Here is a 15,963-nt window from a genome sequence, read left to right on the forward strand (position 1 = left end):
TCAGCACAAAGCCCCTAATTTCTATTGAGGAATCCACTATTTCCAGGATGGAATTTATTAAGTTCATTATTTTAGCCAATCAGTATTCAGTATGTGAGGGTGTGAGATCAGGCCACCTCAGGCCATATGGAAACCCTTCACGAAACCACACCCTACAGGACCCACCAGGAAAAGATCCCCTTGAGAGGTTACATGAGAGCAGTGTTTGAATTAATCTCAGTGGGAGAAGAAAGCGCTTGGCATCCTACACTTAAGTAAGCACCACTCCTTCATTAATAGATGAAAAGACCAAAGAACTGAAATCGAAGCAATTCTTTTATTCTTAAATGTCACGCAACAAGTATTTATATGGGAATACAGGCAAACTAATTCTTCATGTGAATACCTGTTTGGGCGCATTTGTACTCCACTAGATGTTCCCTCTGCTGTTCTGTTTTGTAAACACATTTTACTCAATGTCCAAGGGTGTGTGTGCAAATTTGTGAATTTCTACCTTTATCTGTATTAAAACTGTCTTATTTCTTGAGTTATCTTTCTTGCAAGTTAGAAGTCCAGAAATGTTTCGGTTGATTTTCTTTAAATGACAGATTGAAAACATCAGCAAACTGCAATAATGGATTCTGAACGTGTTCATAATTTTGGTGGGAATGTTGTTTTTGGAAAGGAGAGGCCACAACATGTGTGAGTGTGTTTAATGTCATAATCACAGGCTGGTATGGCAACCAAAAACCCACAAGAGGCTAAAATCAGTTTTGTGTGCTTGAATGTTTGGTTCATGACTGACCACTTGTATTGTAGAGAGAGCCGCTTCCTGAAATATGTTTATATGTGAAGCTTCAAAACAGTAATTTATTGCTTTCATAGAACATATTCAAACCCTCCAATTCAGAGGGTTCGTTTGTAAGAAAGAGTAAAACCGTAAAAGCAAACATAACAAAATGAAGCATTTCCAATTACAATAACAGTAATTATGCCAAACAATCATAAAAAATAGCTAACAATAATATTAAACCTAATTAAGGCTTTTAATGTTCATGTTGTCTTGACATCTCTCCAGCTCTGAACGTTGTTAACATGGGCTCTATACTGCATTTGTTCACCCATTAGAACTCGCAGAATAACCATTTCCAAGAATTCTTGTAATGACTAGGAAAGAAGCACATGGCTTGAGCTGGAATGCAATGATCACTGTTGTAGTAATTAATCTGGGTTTAAACCACTAAAGTCATTCAGTGTTTCTACTTGAAAATACATGCAAGAACAAACAGCCACTCTTCACCTGAGATAAAGCTACAAGTCATGCAGAGATGCAGTTGAATTAATTTTTTATATGAATTTTAAATGTAAATGTTAATTTATTAGTTTTAGTTTATTACATTTTTATTATGTTAGTTTATTTTTTATTTTCAGTTATCATTTATTTCATTTAAAGTTTTTTTATGTTTCTGGTTAACAATAATAACCCTACTTTGCACATAGAATTTTACTCTCTCTCTCTCTCTCTCTGCGCACGCGCACACCACACACACACACAAATACCTCCATCAATAGGATTAGGTTTGAGATCTATCTGGGTCAAAGTAATAGGAGCAAAGTATTAAGTTCTACACTTGCCAGTTTCCATGCTTGGAACAACCTTTGCAAACCGCCATGAACATTCATATTCAAGTGAGGATAAGAGATAGGCTAATAGAGAAAATAAAACAAAACAACTTAGCCATTTTATTCCAGAGATCACTCAGTACGATTACAAACACCAATATCCATTTCATTTCCATTTCAACCATGTGTCTCTAGACACCAAACATACAAACACACATTTAGTTTTTACTGTCACAGTGGGGACTTTATTGAATTTTGATATTTCAAACAAACGTTTACACATTTTTGTTCATTATTTAGACATTATTTAGTATGTTTCTTTAGACATTTTATCTTGTGGAGCCCACTGGCTTCTCCGCACAGGTGATCTCAGGTTTTATTTTCTTGTGCAGACAGTTTCAGAAGAACCAGATTTTTTTTTTCTCCAATTTTTGTCACCATATTACTTTCATATTATGCAAACCAAAATGTAAATACACGGTGTCATATTTTGGTATGAACCTCCAGCTTCTGAATTAATGTATTTTTTTTTGGATATTGGCCATATTTATGTAAAGTTAATTTTAAGTGCTAATAATGAATCACAAAATAGGAAAAAATAGTAGTGCGAGAAGTTAATTTCATTCAGAAATTAATATAATATAAAATTGTCTTGAAAAAGTCTTTTCAAAGTCAATCACGAGCATTCATCATTCTCAAGCATCAAGAAGAGGAATGTACACAGTGAAGACCAGGCGCTGCTGCAGTATTCTTCGGCCACTCTCTGCCTCTCGATCCGGTCAGGACAGTGATTATTCCCCGCGGTTGTCGGTAACGGGAGTCTGGAGGAGGGCCGCGTGTCCTTCAGTCTGAAGTGCGCTTCCGCGGGCGCGCTCCGGCACATACCGGCTTTGACCATCGCCGTAGAGTCGCGACACAATCTACTCTGCTTTTTCAGAGAACGGGAGATCTGTTTCCAGTAGGCTTTGGTATTGGATGCGTATTGTTGACATGCTGTGGGCTTCGCTACATATTCGCAGCCGAAAATCTTTGCCCCGGTTTTACACGTGACTCCCAATACAAACGCATCATCCCCGCGCGCCGCGAGCCACGAGCACCGCGCTCCGTCCTTCAGAGAGAATCTTCCTTTCAGGCCACTTTCATTCTGCTGACCTCTTCTCTTCCCCTTCCCGTCTGTGTGCGCTCTCCTCCCTCTGTCTCTCAGGCTGCTCACCTGTGCGAACTGCTGCACGATACAGGCGAAGGTCAGAACGAGAGCAATGTCTGTCACGCATTTCATGTCCTCACCGGAATTACTGTCAAACAACTGCAGGAAAAACTGTTCGTGACATTTGTGGTCACAAATGGTTGTACCGAAAACAATACAAGAGAGCTGTGAAATCTTTGGTTTTGCACCTAAAGTTCGTGACTGCCATTTATAGAGCATCTCGCGCACGCACCTCCCTCAGTCTTCATATTCTTGCACGCGTCTTGTTCTGGGATATTAGTAATTTGGCAAGCGTTGACTTTTGATGGCATGTCTAGGTTTATTTATAATTCATTAAGTGATAGTACAAAAGAAACTCCATAAAATGGTAGCTTTCATTTGAATGTTCTGCCAAACTGTTACTAACTACAACACACGTAAAGCCCCGACCCGAGATTCATTTCGGCGAATCGGTTCTTTTGAACAGTCGGACTCGGTCGGAGAACAGGAACTACGACAAGGGACGATGGGTAAATGCTACAATAATGCAACAATGACAAAATATACAAGACTGAATAGCCTACAACAGCGAATAATGCAGCTGTATTTTAAAAAATGAAAATTAATAACCTACCATGCACTAATGAAACGGTTCTCTTCTCCGCCATGGCGACAGGTTATTTAGTCATCTGCCGAACTCGGGCGATTACTAGGCTATACATGCTATCTGGGTTGTCATACTCCGAGATCTTTGGATATATTTTTGATACCTAACAGTCATAACTACAATTAATGTTAATGTTATTAATGTTAAGTTAATGTGCAACTTCCAAGTTGTCGACAACTCGTAGGCTATTTGCGACCATTTAAATAGAACATGAAGGTTATATTATCGGCTCACTCTGGTCTCGGATCAACATGAATCGGGTATGCTCGGAAAAGACGGTTCTCGATTCGAGTCGTGAGTTGTTGACTCGAGAATCGTTCAGACCGATGAACTGTTTCAACTGATCGAAAAGATCCGACTCAAAAGAACAATTAACGAATCAAACACTATTTACAATTAGCAACAGACAGCATCTTGTTACTGAAACTATAGGCCTATATGTAGTTTAATTCACTCTCACATGATACAGTTATCTGTATGTAAATAGCCTAAATGTTGTACAAACATTGTATAATAGGCATATGTAAATTTAGCAAACATATAGACTGCGCCCTGCCCTACTTTAACAATCTTTCTATGAATTAAACTGTTTAAACAGTAATAAAATAGCCTACATAGCATAACATATTTTGTATGAACAACTGAATACAGTATTTTGGTGGACTATGGTTACCATAAAATTTTGTATGGTAAATGCCCTCAGACCTGCACTTGAAAGACGTTTCTCAGGTACGAAGTATTTTCTAACACAATAGCGCCCTCTACTCTCACACTCATGCAAATCACTCTCACACAAAAAGAAAAGGTAAAGAACCAAAATTTATTCAGAACAAACACAAAACATTTATACATTTGAGTATCACCTACTTCACTATAAAATGTAGTAGACACAGAGATATATCTAATGTAGGCTACATTACACATTTTTCAAATTTATCTATTACAGTCTGAAGTGACCTGTGGCTCCACAGCTTTCAGAAATGCTGACCCGTAATTGGTCAGCGCTCATAAATATATAACATAGCAAGATTAATACACCTATAGTATTCAGTACACATGAAGTTCCTCATCATATAGTTTACAGTTGGAGAACAAAACATGCCAGCATTATGCTCAACATCTAAATTCATTGATGACTAGCAGTGTAATCTTGTCAATTCTGATAACATTAGAGTCTGTACATTTACAATACATAAGAATATATTGATGGTGTTCCCAAAGTCCTGCCAGTCATAGCACACACCTCCATTTCTCTCCGTCAGTCCAAAACCTACATGCTGTTAGACATTTGGAGTCATCTTGAATGGGGTTTGTTGTCTGCAGGATTGTGATTGACTGCAGTGGTATAAAGAGAGGAAACACAGGTTTCAGATTCAGAATTGATATACACATATACAGTATATACATATTTTCAAGTTTCCATTATATTGCATGGAGGAAGTAAGCTATTTTCTTTGAATGTGCAAGACTTACTTTCATTAGGTAAATAACTAGAAGAATAACAAGGTGCAGTAAAAATATTTGCGTTGCAAACCAGTGAATATTTAAGATATGATAATGAATTAAAATAATATGATCAATACCAGTCTGCAATATCAAGCAACCTGTTTTTGGACAAGTAAAATAACTGGAAGCGAATGACACAGGAAGGCCTTGCACATTCAATTTACAAATGTACCAACCACTCCTACATTCAAAATAAGGTGGATATGATATGTTGATAAAAGTTTTTGGTCATTTCAAAAAATCCTACCTTTTTCTTAGTTTCTGAACCACCCTATGACAAAGGAACACACCCCCCGAAATGAGTGCCAGCAGTAGTCCTGGGCAAGTTTCTTGGCCTCACTCAAGGGTACCTGCGTAGTTGGTTGTGGTACAGTAGGTTTGGGTGTAATAATTCTCCTCTGTGTGGTGGATTTGACAGCTTTGGGTTGATTCGGTTTGTCCTGAGCAGTTCTGGCTGGTTGGGTTCTTAATATTTGTGGTCTAGTAGGCTTTGGCCTCTGCTCCCGTCGTTGTGGTCTCATCTGCACAGGTCTGTAGGGCCTGTCCTTTGGCTCGGCGTGTGATGAGGAAGCGCTTGTGAAGACCATCTGGGCCTCGTCCGATGCTCTCCTGCACATGAGAGGCTTGAGGATGCGCTGGCCCTGGCAAGCATTCGGCAGCTTGCGGAGGCCCCACATGATCTGCCTGAAGTAATGCAGCGGGTTGTTGTTGTAAGAGCGGCATACCTGAGGCTTGCCCTGGTATTCGCACCAGTAAGAGCGCTCCATGCCCAGGCAAGTGATGCGGAGCTTCGTCAGATTGCCTTGTTCTGTCACGCTCAAGCTGCATTCATCTCTGGTGCCTTTGGTAAAAAACTCATTCACGTCTTGCCAAACATCCCTCCTGTGTCCAGGCTCGATGTCGTCGTGATCCTGGCTCTGAATTAGAGCTGCCCGGAGGCAGCATGTAAGCAGGAGTGTGCTTGTGATTGTCCACATGTTGTGAGGCGCTGACACTGGCGGAGAGACTTCTGACTCCACTATTTAAAGGCTTTGGTCACAAACCAAAAAGGTTTGAGGTTAAAAAAAGTTGCCCCACAAGTTGGCTTTCTGCCTGGGGAGTGTATTGTTTGCTTGGCCATCTGGTGACTGTCAGTAAGAAGCAGGGACACATATGTAACCAATTGAGAAAATGTTTAGACACAGTAAGTGGAACTGAGAGTGCCCCTTTACAATCTCAACTCTGGAACTTTTTTTGGCATTGGTTGTGTAATTCACAGTACACCGCAGCTATATTAGTTTGTGTTTATGTTTATGATGTTGGGAAACAATCTGTCCATGCCCTCCAAGAAATCTTAATCTTGGGTTATGTGAGTACTTAAAAAAGAACCAGTTTAGTGGACTTCCTTGTGCGACCAAACAGTCTTAAAAATAAAGTTTATTTTTCGGCATTGTTGGTTCCATGAAGAACCTTTAACATCCATGGAACCTTTCCATTCCACAAAAGATTTTTATAGTAGAAAAAAAGTCTTTAGATTTTTAAAATGTCCTTCAGACTTAGAAAAAAAGGTTCTTTTAAAAATTGTTCTCTGAAAGGTTCTTTAGGGCAAAATCGTTCTTCTATAGCATTGCTTGAAACCCCCCTTTTAGAAGCTTTATTTTTAAGAGTGTATGCCAACCTGAAGTAACATGTTGGTTCAAAGCAGTCATGTTGGTTTAAATGTGATAAAATGTGATCTGTTTCTGTCACTGAACTATTGAAACCATTTTTTTTTTACCTCAGAATAAAAAGTACAAAAGGTAATTTTGAGATAAAGTTTACAATAAGAGGTATGAAGTCACAAAATCTTCAGTTTTTAATTGGAAATGTTTCATACTAAACATACAGTGTTTACTTTAATGCAAAATAAATGATTTTGACAATTCTGCACTAAGGATTATACTCTATTAAAGAGATGAGGCATGGAGTTAGAGGCCATTAGTGCAAGTGTGTCTGAACTTCTGAATTACGATAGACATGAACTAATCACACCTTTATTTTTCAAGCAATCAGTCGTAGCTGGAAGTAGGGGGTCCTTGTAACTGATGCAGGAATTGAAATGTAAACATCCAGAACAAATCAACTCAACTAGAATCAAAGGATCTGAGGCTGTGTGAGAGGCCAATTACAGCTTTCATTTTTGGCTTCCTTTGCAGCATTTTACTGGCTTCCACAAGTCCCAGACTCTCTTTGCCTGTCTAACTAATGGAGAATTTTCTAGAGAAAACTGACAGAAACAGATGACAAGGGGTAAGGCCCATTCACACAAAGGCCAGTAACTATATAATAATATATAGATTTATATAAAATATAGTTTAAAAATTGTTATAAATTTAATAACAGCACAGAGGAACGATATCACTGTAATCACTTTCACACTTTATGAATGATGAAAACAATGAATCAGAACAACTGATCAGAATCCATCGTGCTTTAAAGAATTACAGTTATCATGGGTAGAAATCAATTACAGCTCTGGGTCCAAAGTGACAAAAGTGTCCCAGATGTAGTTCACAATATTAGTCTATGACTATCTAGTATTTTTTGATTGAACTGTCAAAATTATAGACTAATATATATATATATATTAGTATATATTACGGTATATATAGGTTATATATAGGCTATTTAGCCCTCTTAATAGTAAAGACGTCTATGAAAATCAATTTCTGTGGGTGCAAATATTGCCCCTTTATTAAAGAAAAAGGCTAAAAAAGTGTTTTCGTGACATTGAAGGTTTTGTAAGCTATACTCTGTTTACAAATAGAAGTATTTCCTTGTTTTTATTTTTTATAATCCCTCTCTTTATTCTTGTAATCAGTCTTTTGTGAACTTGCTATGTACAGCGGTTGAATTGGGAATTTACAACACCATAACATTTTTTCATCAGAAATTTTATTCACAATATTTTAGTTTTAGCCAGCCTAACCACATGGACTTGAAAACCAACGGCACTGACAACCAGGCCCACCACAACTAAACATCTTCGAGCAAGCTTGAACACCAAGTATGCGCATGCTATGTGTGGTATGGCAAAACAGTGAGACTGTGAGGTGACGGGACCTTTCTGCATATAAATCAAGTACAACATTTTACCTGAGGCCCTGATAACACTGTCATATACACAATGAGTGAAGGATCTGAGCAAAAATATGTAGCACCTGAAATAACGTCTCTAACATTAATCAGTTGAAATATTTGGTGGCGTAATTGTCAATGATTATGACAGCGTTAAATAGGCTCCGTAAAAGTCATCGTAAATGGGCTCTGTGGTCTTCTCTTGCTCTCGTACAAGCAAATGTCTCTCTGAGGTACATTCACTCGCTTTAAAGTTGACAATATTTTCACATATCGACAGATGTATGTCCACAAATATTGTTATATCAAGTAAACAAAAAGCCCTAAAACCTGAGACCTACAATGAAACGAGATTTGGTGTCACACAGCAATAATCAGTAGATTACAGTAATCCAACAATGTGTTGGGGAACAACTGTTGTTAAATCAGCAAAATTAGGAACCGAAATATCATTAATAACTGATATATTCAGCGAAACTAAAGTATGTAAAACTAGCAAGATCTTTCAGGGGTGTTACTAAATCCAGATGCATCATATCTTAAATTTTCAGTACAAAAGTGAGCATAAACACATATAGATGTCTTAAATGGCAAACCACAGCTCAGTATCACATGTTGTTTAGTGATCTCAGCTTCAGTAACTAGGTAAAACTAATCAAAGACCTGCTCTTGTGACTTGTGGCTAACATGTACCACTAGCTAAAAATCTGAAAAGGCAACAATGCATTCACCCTCGAAATGGCTTGACAACATCTATCTGTACCGAATTAGCACTAGTTAGCACTTAGCATGTTTTCAAACACCTACATATCCTTGTTTACATGTAATATTTGTGGCTCATGGGTGGCTGGCTTGATCTGTTTCAATAAAAACCCATTTGGGCGCTCAGTGGACAAGACTCGGCAACATGTTGAATTCTCCACAATGTTAAAAAGCACTATAAAAAGAAAAAAGGAAACACAAGGAAAATAAGAATGCAGCAGTCGAAGCATTGTTATGCTCATCACACGTGATTTCTCAATGACTGTAAACAAAGACACGTGTAATAGTTAAAACAGCCATATACTGTGAAGCCTCCCTGACTATGACAGGATGTGACATCAGAGAATAGCTCGTTGAGGGGTCCATAAGACAGTACTATAATCATAAGGGTGCAAAATAGTCAAAACAACAACAATTCGATAAAAGTCATCTTGATGTGATGGGAACATGGACAACAGGTCCCAGCTTCAAGTATGTGAGTTTCCTTTTCTTAAGAGCTGAGCCTGCCGTTGACAGAGAGAGTCTGTGGTAAAGAAGAAATTCATAGTGAGAGGAACATACTATGCATACCATATTTTTATTAGTTTTTATGAGTTTTTTATTCTGTTAGTGGTTCTCAACCAGGCGACCGGGCCTCAAGGTGATTTAAAATAAGACAAAACAAGCATTCAAATAACCTAAAACTAAAACTCAAGACATATGTTGTTTGAATTCACACCCTCAACATTTATTTTCTTTGAAGAACCAGGGTTCCTTCTAGATATATGAAGAAACTAAATTTTAAAGTGTGATTTTCAGACTAGTGTTATTTTAGTATCATTAAGACACTATTATAGTTTTTTAATATTTTGAATTCATTTTTTTTGTACATTTCATTTTAAATGTAGTTTTTGTCATTTTTATTAGTTTTTTAAAGTATGCATATAGAGTTTTTATTACATTTTACTTTTAATTATATTAGGTTAAACTAAATGAAATTTTGCCTTGGCAACTAGCTGAAATAGGTTTATATATAAGTTTATATTTTTAACATTTTATTTTATTTAATTTCATTTCATTTCAGTTAACGTTTTTTTAATTTAAGTAATGATTTTTTAAAATGGTTTTACTTTAAGTTAACTATAACCATGTTCCAGACCTGGAATGGTCATGTAAAATAATAAAAATGTGTAACTCTGTGTATTTTTAATGAATGTACAATTTTCTAGATCTAAAATATTTCATCAGGTAGAAATTGTGGAAAAAAAAATCCTTATCCTTTTCCAGTAAATCACAAACAACTGGAAAAATCATGGGGCTTTCGAATATTGTTGTGGACAGTGGGGGACCTTGGGGTCAAAAAGGTTGAGAAGCACTGGTTTAATGTAAAATAAGTCCAGTTTAAACAACTTACATTCCACAAAGGTTTAATTCCAGTTTCCAATATCACTGCATGAGAAAAGAAACAAATATTGCAGAATTACACCCGCTGTGCAGTTTCAGAATGAATGATAAATGGCAAAGACTGATACGAATGAACTGGTGCACATGAGACGTGAGAGGGGAGATGAGATTTTAGACCAAGGTAAAGAAACAAAACACACAGTGAGTGTTGGCATCTATCTGTTTGCAGAGCTGTCAGGAATGTTTGAAGTCAAACATGGGTGGATCACAATGATATGGGCGAGTGGTTAGTGATGGACCCTAAAAAACACAGAGCTTTGCAGAAATGTCAGCAGTTATCCAGGCGGAATGCTTCAGAAGATGGGATGCAAAACTAAACATGCTGTTGGTGTAATGACAGAAAAACTAAGAAGAAACAGAAATATATTAAAGTGCATGCCAATAGAGGATACATAGACAAGAGAGAAAAGGTTAGGAGACAATCAAACAAATGCATACTATATGTAATCAATTTGGACAGGAGGAAGATGCTTGTTAGAGAGAAAGATCAAGTCCATTTGCTCTCATCTGCAGCTCTCAGTACCTTTCTGTAGTTACAAGACAGACCGTCCTCCTCAGAGTCACCAGTCGGCGTGGCGCGGGGGCGCAGAGGCCCGTGGGAATCGAGTCATAGTGTCATAAGTAGGGATGCTTGAGGCACAAAGGGAAAAACTGTTAGGCCTGGAGTGTATTTAAAATCCACACACACCACTGAGATGCCTCCATCAGCTCTCCATCCATCTTTAACCCATCAACAGAAGAGCAGGATGGGGCTTTCAAAATGACACATATAGCTCTATTGCTAATAATTAAAGGTGCTGTAGGTGATTTTTATTTAGAACGCCTCACATTATAAATGTGCTACCACCTGACTGAAATTACATGTATCTGTGATAGCACTAGGCTCAGAAAAGAACCAATCAGCCAATTAGAAACTCTCCGTTATCACCTACAGCATATTTCCTAGTATCACTATTTTAATTTTCAATTCTAATCAAGCAATTCCACACTTAAAAAAATGTGAAAAACCTTATCATAGCTTTATTAAATCATAGCACAAGTGGTAAGACATATTAAGTCTAAACTCATGACACCTAGGCTAATACATTAACTACCTTTTAAAAGTTTGGGGTCAGTAAATATTACAAAAGACTTCTATTTCAAATACGTTGTTCTTTTGAACTTTCTGTTTATTAAAGCATCTTGAAAAATAATGTATCCCAGCTTCCACAAAAATATTAAGCAGCACAACTGCTTTCAACATTAATCATGTTAAAAATGTTTCTTGAGCAGCAAATCAGCATATTAGAATGATTTCTGAAGGATCATGTGAGACTGAAGACTGGAGTAATGATTGCTGAAAATTTAGCTTTGCCATCACCAAAATAAATTAAATTTTAAAAATATATTTAAATAGAAAACATCTATTTTAAATTGTAATAAAATTTCACAGTATGACAGTTTTTAATATATTTTTGATCAAATAAATACGGAGGATTAGGGCCAAGCAACAATAGAAAAATAAAACCATCTCAAGATCAAAGTTATTATAATACGAAATTAAACTCGTTAAAACTCGTTACGTTTTTTTTCTCAAAATTTTATGACTTTTTTCTCATAATTTAATGAGTTTATTCTCAACATTTGATCTCGACTTTTTTCTCAAAATTTAAGGACTTTTTCTTGTAATTTAATGAGTTTATTCTCAACATTTTATCTCAGCTTTTTTTCTTGAAATTTAACGAGTTTTATCTCGAAATATAATGACTTTATTCTCTAAATTTCATGAGTTTAATCAACATTTTATTTTGACATTTTCTTCAAATTTAACGCATTTAATCTCATATTATAATGACTTTAATATCGAGATCTTTATTATTATTTTTTTTAATATTTAATCTTTTATTTTTTTAATATTGCTTGGCCCTAAACCTCTTCCGTAAATAAATGCTCGCTTCTTTCAAAAACATAAAAAAAATCTCATCGACCCCAAACATTTGAATGATAGTGTTTGTATGTATACAAGCTCTGTGTCATTCTAGCCCACCATCCTGACCTCTGTTACATGTTTTGCTGTTGAAACACATGCCATTAGTAATGAGTTAGAGAGAAAGACCATTCATAGCCATAGCAGCCCAGTGCGAATTTCAAGAGTCACGCAAGTAGAAAAAATTTGAATAAATTCACAAATGCAAATTCTGCCAGTCAGTAAATTCTGCAATATCTAATGCATGCTGTGTTAATATAAATTCAAATATCATGCAAGACTGCAAAGCACAAATTATGCATTACTGCTGTTGAATTAGCCAGCATGCAAGCACTAGTTTAACAATGAATAAAAATAATAATTCACACTCCCAGGTTCTTGCTTGTGCAAAGGGCAATTTCAAATTGTGCATGCATCAGAGCCCTGACACCTCATTATCACCTCAATCGATCTGTTTCCCCAATGCATGCAGTTTATTAGCGTAACACACGCAGGGTGTACGGGGATATGGTTCTGATTACCTTGCCATTACAGGATTTTGGATACCTTCTAAATGTTCATTATAATAACCATTAATACCAATTTCCATACTGAAATAAAACATTACATAGACAAAAATCAAACAAAGCATGATATGACATGAGATAAATGGCATGCGACTATGAACAAGCTTCAATTTAAAGCGTTCTTGAAAAATGTACGCGCAAGATAGAGTATGAAACGGTATAAATTGCAATCGTATCTTGTAAAATGTACAGTAATAGTTTTAAGGGGTGCTCTTAAGGTCTCTGTTTTAACAGCCCTTCATGTTAAACAAGGGAGCTTCAAAGATAACACACCAACACAAGCAGCGCCCTTCACCGGAGAAGCATTCCAAGGCTTAGAGCTTAAACCAGCACCATTAAGCAGAAAGTTGTATGTACAAAACAGGAAAGGGATGTCGTTTCAGCAGTAAAGTCGACAGCAGAAGTATGAGGGAAAAAACATCTTACGTTTTCATGGGAATTGTCTCAATGCTAAAAAGATACAAGACAAGCAAAAATGTTACAGAGATGCACTGTAGTAGAGTACAGAAACATCACGCAGATGTCAAAATGGACGTCTCTGGTAAAGACACTTGGTGACTTGTCAATCGTAATGATTCTTGACTGTAAACGCATGAATGCTCGAAAAATGCTAAAACAAAACACTGTTTGTACAATATATACATGTAATTCTCATAAAGTGCAAAGTGCTGGACAGAAAGATGAAGGATGAAAAAAGATGGAAATAGCAAGAATGGTTATCATAACGTGAAATGCCAAGTCCCTGAGACAGAGGAACTAGAAAGAACAGAGAAAAGAAACAGAAAAAGAACAGAGAGAGAGAGAGAAAAAAAGATTTATTAACTACTCAGGGCAAAAGAAAGAAAAGAATGAGGCATTTGCACTTTTATATATTATGCATATTATTCATTATAAAACAGTTATGTCCGGTCCTGTCATTTGTTTTCGTTAGAAGAGTAAAACAATATACAAACAATATTAAATCCAAAGTTCTGTCATGAAACCCTAGATGGGGCAGGTTCTAACTCAATCTGATATAATTACATCATTATTCACATTGCACAGCTGATTGGTTTATTTTCGTATCAGCAGCCAATGAGCTCACTGCTTAACATTCAAATACTCGGCCAGTGCTTGCTGTAGCATTTGCAGCGCACTTCAGAAACCCTCCACCTTCCCCAGCTCCACCTGTATAGATCTGCTATGGGGTGATTTCGTGTATGCTATATATGAGGGGTTATTTCATATATGTTATATGTGCAGCATCAGTATGTCTTACATGCTCACAGCAGCATGTCTGTGGATGTATTGGCAGTAGAAAGTCTTGGTACTTGCTCTGCCGCAGCAGCAGCAGCAGTGTAGCAGATCTATTCCGCCAAGACACATTAACATTTCCATGTATATTACTAAACTCTCTGAGAGTTGTCGCGACAGAACTTTGTTTAAATAGCAATCACACATTTGGTGCATTTGGGATACTTACTCATCATAGACATCCTCTGTGTCCATTCTGCGGTAGAACTTGGCAAGTTTGACAGACAGGATAATGCTAGGGAGCAGAAACAGTGTGGAACAGCCCAGTCCAAACCAGAATGTGTTCTGCAACAAATAAACACAAGATTAAAGCCACCCAAAAACTGCACTCGGCTTAACCATAAATGACACGTTTGATCAACATACTCTCCATACATTTACTTGTTCTGACAAGAAGATTTTTCAAAATACAGAAAAAGTGGAATCTCTAGCATGGAAAGTTTTCTATATAAAGAAATGTTAACATTCCAACATAGTGGGTGATCGGATGCAACATGTCCAGCCACAGGAAAAAAAATTTGAGAAGTTTTACAAATAAGTTTAAGCAAATGAGTAGCCGTCAGGATTCACTGACTGCGACTTACAAAGACCTCAGATGATGGCAGCTTTGGATTAACATACAAAACTGTCAAATATTATCCTTATATTGTAACATTACTGTACTGTATATTACTCCTTCTCAGATACTATACTTGGATATTACTTTGACACACACATCTCAGAATTCCTCCTAACTGTAACAAGCATTTTCTGTAAAGCTGCTTTGAAACAATATGTTTTGAAAAGTGCTATACAAATAAACTTGAAATAAATTGAATTGACTACCAACTTAAAATAAAAATGAAGGTGAAACCAGCCATAAAACACCCAGGCTGAGGTTAAACACTTCAACTTTAACTTTACGTTATTCCTGCTGCAGTCAGAGAATTATACTGGGGTCAATCTTTGGGTGTCTGCGGAAAGAGCAGCTCGCCACTAATTACTACAGGTAGTTAGCAGCCTGAATGCTTCCTGCCCTTACTGGTTATGATGTACAACATTTTGTGTGTGTGCCCTAGTATTCCCTACAAGTACAGTAATGCAGTAAAACTCAATTTTGACCTTGTGGGGACATTTTTGTTGGACCCCAGGAGGAAAATAACTTAAAAATCTAAATCTAAAAATGCAGAAAGTTTTGTGTTTGAAAGGTTATGTACCCATAAACATGGAAACCAGTGTGTGTGTACCTAATTAACCACATTTTTGGGGCAAATTTGTACCCAGAAGTGAGCAAAATCTGAAAACGTAAACGTCATAGAAGTCCTATCCTATCCAAAACTAAATCTTAAAATGGATCACTTCAGTTAAGCTGATCCCAATCATAGAATGCAGTTGCTTTGGTGCCATTCATACATGTGCAGTGGCGTACAGAGGAAAGGGTAAAACACACAAGGCCCCATTCGCACATGGACGGGGTCAAACACCCTGACCGCTTACAAATCCCACACACACTTGCCTATAATTTCAGATAAAACCTGGCACCTCCTTCCTTCCTCATGGCTACCCATGGGGCTTTGACCACACACATGCAAAGCGCAGCAGTGCAGCCCATCCCACCCTGACTGGGTGTTCTACAAACTTGACTTTTTCAAATGCTGTCAGCAACACTATCAACCCTCTATCTCTTACACCAAAACTGCATTTCACATTTTTATGTCCTAAGTTGCCTTTGATATACAGTATACTACCATTCAAAAGTTTGTGGTCTATACATTTTTTAGGGTTTATGAAAGAAGTCTCCTGCTCACCAAGGCTGCATTTATTTGTTTAAAATACAGTAAAAACAGTAATATTGTGAAATATTATTATAGCTCAAAATAAATATTTTCAGTTTTAA

The 15,963-nt window shown here is 36.9% G+C and overlaps 3 protein-coding genes across 17 annotated transcripts in view; all 3 read right to left on the reverse strand.

Moving 5' to 3' along the window:
* Window positions 1-1,696: 1,696 nt before the first annotated feature.
* LOC107680589 (fibroblast growth factor-binding protein 1-like) lies at window positions 1,697-3,154 on the reverse strand. Of its 3 annotated transcripts, none has more exons than XM_016476527.1 (2): window positions 3,042-3,154; window positions 1,697-2,920 (listed from the first exon to the last, which is right to left on the reverse strand). In XM_016476527.1, the coding sequence occupies exon 2, from the start codon at window positions 2,879-2,881 to the stop codon at window positions 2,279-2,281; it is 603 nt and encodes a 200-aa protein (XP_016332013.1). In that variant the 5' UTR covers window positions 2,882-2,920; window positions 3,042-3,154; the 3' UTR covers window positions 1,697-2,278. The 3 variants fall into 3 exon arrangements, with proteins under 3 accessions (XP_016332013.1, XP_016332014.1, XP_016332012.1); XM_016476528.1 differs by having other exon boundaries at window positions 2,998-3,154; XM_016476526.1 differs by lacking the exon at window positions 3,042-3,154 and having other exon boundaries at window positions 1,697-3,035.
* Window positions 3,155-4,283: 1,129 nt separating this feature from the next.
* Window positions 4,284-5,948, reverse strand: fgfbp2a (fibroblast growth factor binding protein 2a). The gene is made up of 2 exons (XM_016476538.1): window positions 5,209-5,948; window positions 4,284-4,790 (listed from the first exon to the last, which is right to left on the reverse strand). Exon 1 carries the CDS (start codon window positions 5,936-5,938, stop codon window positions 5,216-5,218), a length of 723 nt encoding a protein of 240 aa, XP_016332024.1. The 5' UTR covers window positions 5,939-5,948; the 3' UTR covers window positions 4,284-4,790; window positions 5,209-5,215.
* A 2,486-nt stretch (window positions 5,949-8,434) lies between these two features.
* prom1a (prominin 1a) overlaps window positions 8,435-15,963 on the reverse strand; it is a 58,599-nt gene continuing 51,070 nt past the window's right edge. For 5 of the 13 annotated variants that reach the window (XM_016476564.1, XM_016476561.1, XM_016476560.1 and 2 more), the window contains 6 exons: window positions 14,257-14,372; window positions 13,221-13,244; window positions 12,750-12,818; window positions 10,786-10,892; window positions 10,213-10,247; window positions 8,435-9,342 (listed from right to left, as the gene is read on the reverse strand). In XM_016476564.1, the coding sequence (XP_016332050.1) occupies window positions 10,823-10,892; window positions 12,750-12,818; window positions 13,221-13,244; window positions 14,257-14,372 (279 nt within the window). In that variant the 3' untranslated portion in view covers window positions 8,435-9,342; window positions 10,213-10,247; window positions 10,786-10,822. Of the gene's footprint in view, window positions 9,343-10,212; window positions 10,248-10,785; window positions 10,893-12,749; window positions 12,819-13,220; window positions 13,551-14,256; window positions 14,373-15,963 lie in introns of those variants that run through there. The other 8 variants (XM_016476562.1, XM_016476568.1, XM_016476566.1 and 5 more) reach the window with 4 other exon arrangements.

Source organism: Sinocyclocheilus anshuiensis, unplaced genomic scaffold, assembly GCF_001515605.1.
Source record: "Sinocyclocheilus anshuiensis isolate Anshui unplaced genomic scaffold, SAMN03320099.WGS_v1.1 scaffold328, whole genome shotgun sequence".
NCBI lineage: Eukaryota > Metazoa > Chordata > Actinopteri > Cypriniformes > Cyprinidae > Sinocyclocheilus > Sinocyclocheilus anshuiensis.

Coding starts and splice junctions, on each gene's coding strand:
- fgfbp2a (XM_016476538.1), bottom strand. CDS start 5,938: ATGTGGACAATCACAAGCACACTCCTGCTTACATGCTGCCTCCGGGCA.
- LOC107680589 (XM_016476526.1), bottom strand. CDS start 3,028: ATGCTCTATAAATGGCAGTCACGAACTTTAGGTGCAAAACCAAAGATT.